We start from the raw sequence: 4,430 nt of genomic DNA, 5'->3' as shown, positions 1-4,430 counted from the left end.
AATGTAAAACTTAAATTCATATTTAAATTCCTAATCGCTGATGACAGAGGCCGGTGGAAGAGAACGTTTTTGAATTGAATTGTGATGACATATGATATCAATAATCAAGAATAACCCTTTAGACTCAATTTCTCGATTTTTCATCAAATTTAGCTATATATCTATGTGACCATGTCAATTGTGAGGGATTTTGCTGTTATATACGTCAGAATTAACATAGAACTAACATATCTAGAGTGGTTTTTTCAATGGCTTTTTTCTTCAACATATTTGGCTAAGACATTAAATAGACTAAAGATCAAAGTAAAAATCAAAAAGAGGAGAATGTTAAACTGGGCCAGCTGTGGAATTCTACTTCCCAATTATGTCTAATGATTGCAATGTAATTTTTAATCGAAAATGGTTGAGATAAGGAGTTTCACAAAAAAAGTTTGGAAAAGCATCCAATTATTATCATTATCATTATTCAATGTAATCATTTGTTCATCATTATTCGTCCAACCCTCTTCATTTTATGTGCTCATTTTATGTGCTGTCCTACACAATATTATTATTCAACCAAAAAATCAATTTAAGCTTTTTAGTCCGATTCTTCATTATTAGCCCCACTACAAAAATGTTCATTCCCCAAAATCCTAACTCTTACTCCCCTCATAAAAAAAAAAAAAAAATAGGACAACAGAAAACATTATCTTGTTCCAGCATTTACATGTCAATTCACATGTCTATACGAGTGTGCTAGCTTCAGAGTTTCGTAACATGTGCTTGCTATAAACTACACATACTAGATTCCACACCCTTTCTTTTGCAATGCATGGAAAGGGTAACACCCTATGTTACATAATTCTAGTAAAAGCTACACTTATTACACAAACTTAACTTTATTTTGTACATTTTCAGGGACCAACGTTATCTGGCATTGTTTATTAAAACCTAGCATTCTCGAAGCCGTGCAAGTCGCTAACTTTGTTCAACGATTTCTTCATCCTAGCCATTTTAGCCAGCTTCTCAGCGGCTCTCCAAGCCGATGTCGGCGTCAACATTTCGCCTCCGTCATCCACCAACCTTACCTCCCTCTCGCTCTCTCCACTCCGCCCCGTCCCCACCGTCTCCCGGTGCTGTCTTCTCCACTGAAGCTCTACAAGCTCCGCGTCCAAGCCGCGCACGTACTCCTCAGCGGAGCCGAACTGCACTAGAAGCGCGCGAGCCGAAGCAAGCAAATGATGAGCGCTCGAAAACTCATTATGTTTCACCATCCTCCTTGACTCGGCTACGGCTCGGTTCGTTATAAACACGTTCCTCAGCCGCTCAACCCTGCCGCCGCAGGGAGAAGAACTCTTCGGCGGCACCACCGTAAATGGGTGTTCTGCACTGTGCACGAATTTTTGAGACGCTGGGTCTTTGCTGAAACACCGCACTGTCAACACGTGATGGTTTCCTAATGCTGACGTTGGCACTCTGACCTCCACCAACAACTCCTTCTCTTCTTCGCCGTATAAATCACCAAGCCGGGTTGAGTTTACGCTTAGCGCGGTGGGTCCTCCGCTGCATGAATAAACGGCTCGAATTTCAGCCGGCGCAGAGAAGCCAAGCTGAATTCTTAAATCCTGCACCGCCAAACTCAATGTTCTGTTAATGTATTCGATAAAATCATCCTCAAACGGTTCGGGTGTTAAACCGGTCTTTTTTATGTCGAACCCAAACGAATAAACCGGAACTTCAACACAATCGAACCCGAGAGAGGACACGTAGTTCAAGCATCTCCGTTGATTACTGTTCTTGCAGTTGTCATTACCGTTAGATAGATGCAAAATCCTCGCTAGAGGATTTTTCTCTCTGCGATCTTCGAGAACCTTCCCCGCTTTCTTAAGCACTTCTTCACGACCTGATCCTTGGCCACACACGACCTCGACCTGATCCACCACGCGCCGAGCCGTGCGTTGTCCCTGAGCCGTCATTCTGCGCAGAGGTAACAACCGCTCCGAATCAGCCGACGAAGCCACGACGGCAAGCCGGTCAGCCGCCCCGAGAGAGGATATCACCAGTCGCATCACGCGCTTTAACACGTGAAGCTTTGCCCCGTTCATACCGTTGCCAACGTCAAGCACCGCCACGAGATCCATCGCCTGCCGTCGTCGCAACGGCGGCGACGGTGCCGGAGCCTTGACTCGTAAAACCAAAGCACGAGTTTCGAAGCTTTGCGAAACTGATATGACCGCGCACTCCTGCATGAGCTTGACTCGTACAGTTTTTGTCTCAGCGTAGTGTCGCAACGAGGATTGAGGTTTCGGAAGGACAGAAAAGCCAGGGAAGTCTGGTACATCGTCGTTTTCTTCTTCATCCTGGTGCGTGCTTTCATCGGCTTCAGGAATTGGAAGGATTTGCGTGAAGCACGTGAGAGAAGAAGGTAGAGGCTCGTCGTCGTCGTAGGAAGGTAGCGATTTGGAGGAAAGAGGATCGAGTTGTTTGTGGTTTGGGGTTCGAACGGTGGGAAGGACGGCGTCGTTTTGGTGGAGCGGAACGTCGTTCCACGTGGCATGACAGACGGGGCAGACGTGGGAGCGTGCATGGGAAAGAACGCAAGGGAAATGAAACGCGTGACCGCACTCTGCAGTGTAAATGGCAGTTCCCTGTCCCGTCTTCACGCTATTCGAACAGATTCCGCAATTACTCTGTTTTCTCAAGGTAACAGTAATTAGTGTTAGAAATGAAAAGGAAAAGAGCGGAAGATAAATAAAGAAGGATCCTTACTCTGAATTTGAAGGTGTTTTTGAAGAGGGAGAGAGGGGAAGAGGGAGGGTGGTGGTGCAATGACGGCGAGGAGAGGAAGTTGAATCTGGCGCAGGTTCCGGGAGAAGGAGAGGGGCTGTGGGTGGTGCTTTTGGAGTGTAGTGTGGATTCTGGGTGGGTAGTGCAAAAGGCTCTTCTCCAAGCGGTTCCCATGTTTATGCGAGATCCAAGGTACAATGCTCTTTGCTCGGCCTTTCTTCACTTGCCTTCCATTTCTGTCTATGCCTTTTTATATTTTAAAATGGACAATGATTTATTTATTTTTTTATTTTCATCCTTTATCCTTTATTATAATTTTTCTTGTAAAATATTCTTTGCATATATTTTTATTTGGCATTTTTTATTAAAATTAAATTAGTATGGGCATATTTTAAAAAATGATAACTTTTAGATATATAAAATTGTTAAAGTCAATCCGATTGATTCAAATGGTTGGTTCATTATGATAACTTTTGGATTAACTTAAATTATATTTTGTTTTTTTAATTTAATTTATATAATTATTAGAAATTTGATTTATATAATTAAAATATTTACTTACTTTATTAAATATTATTATAAAGAGTATATTCTAAAATTAAATAATCATTTTATAATTTGATAAATGAATTAAAAATATTATTAAATAATTAATCTATAATTTATAATAATGTATAAAGAGAATTCTCTCTTTTGTGTTCATATTTAAAAATATCAATTTTACCTTTTAAAATATAATTATTTTATTAAATTTTTAAAAATTGACTGTTATTTTTACAAGTTTTTTATAAAATTGTTTATTTCTCCTTTTTATTTATCAACGGTTATTTTTCTTTTTCTGATATATTTCACTTTATTTTTAATAAATATAATTTTATTTTATATATTAATTTAATAACATTACAATATCATCCCCTACTGATGTAATTATACATATTTAAAAAATACATATACACATACATGATAGCGCCTGTGTTTATGCTAGTAAAAGTTAAACTCTTTTTTTCAACTCAACTTAATTTAAATTCGTGCTAAGTTATTTTGACTTATGAATTAAAATCATTCAGATGTCATCTCCTCTTACCAACAAGATTTTTTAGAAGAATTTGTGTTCCATGTATGAAATTGTTTACAAAAACACATAACTTTCGAATTATCTTAGTGAAAATTGGAAAACAATTTCCTAATAAATTACTGGAATTGTTAGAGAGACACATAGCTTTCAATTTATCTTAGTCAAAATTGGAAGTTTGAGAGATGCATAACTTTACTTTAAGCAAATTTCATTGAAGTCAAGGAAAGAGAATGTCAATTTTTATTTATTTATTTTTTTAAATTGAAGGGTGGATACTTGCAGGCACTTCGATACTCAAGTCAGTAATACTTCTAATTTAGGTGTGAGTAAAAGATGAATGCAAAGATAGGTTCCTTACCTTGGACACTGAACCTTTTTTTATATTACCTGAGTTTAATCTTGACTTCATTAACTTTGTAATATTCCTTTTGTAAATACTAATAAACTCCATGAATGACCTACCATAACAATTATTGTCGTTACATTCCCTTATGCTGCCAATATTCTTGAATGCACTCTTATAGTTCTATATTTCATTTGTGATGTACGCTTGTATGCCTGAGTCCATATGAACTAGGATGTACGT

General features: G+C 38.4%; 1 protein-coding gene across 1 annotated transcript; it reads right to left on the bottom strand.

Annotated features, from left to right (window-relative positions):
- Positions 1 to 671: 671 nt before the first annotated feature.
- On the bottom strand, positions 672 to 3,067 carry LOC114193461 (E3 ubiquitin-protein ligase WAV3-like). Its single transcript, XM_028083272.1, has 2 exons — positions 2,752 to 3,067; positions 672 to 2,672 (listed from the first exon to the last, which is right to left on the bottom strand). Exons 1-2 carry the CDS (start codon positions 2,941 to 2,943, stop codon positions 927 to 929), a joined length of 1,938 nt encoding a protein of 645 aa, XP_027939073.1. The 5' UTR covers positions 2,944 to 3,067; the 3' UTR covers positions 672 to 926.
- Positions 3,068 to 4,430: the final 1,363 nt, after the last annotated feature.

The sequence above is a fragment of the Vigna unguiculata genome, chromosome 8, assembly GCF_004118075.2.
Source record: "Vigna unguiculata cultivar IT97K-499-35 chromosome 8, ASM411807v1, whole genome shotgun sequence".
Classification (NCBI taxonomy): Eukaryota; Viridiplantae; Streptophyta; class Magnoliopsida; order Fabales; family Fabaceae; genus Vigna; species Vigna unguiculata.
The sequence above is the reverse complement of the archived record's forward strand: the minus strand, read 5'-3'. Positions and strand labels throughout refer to the sequence as shown.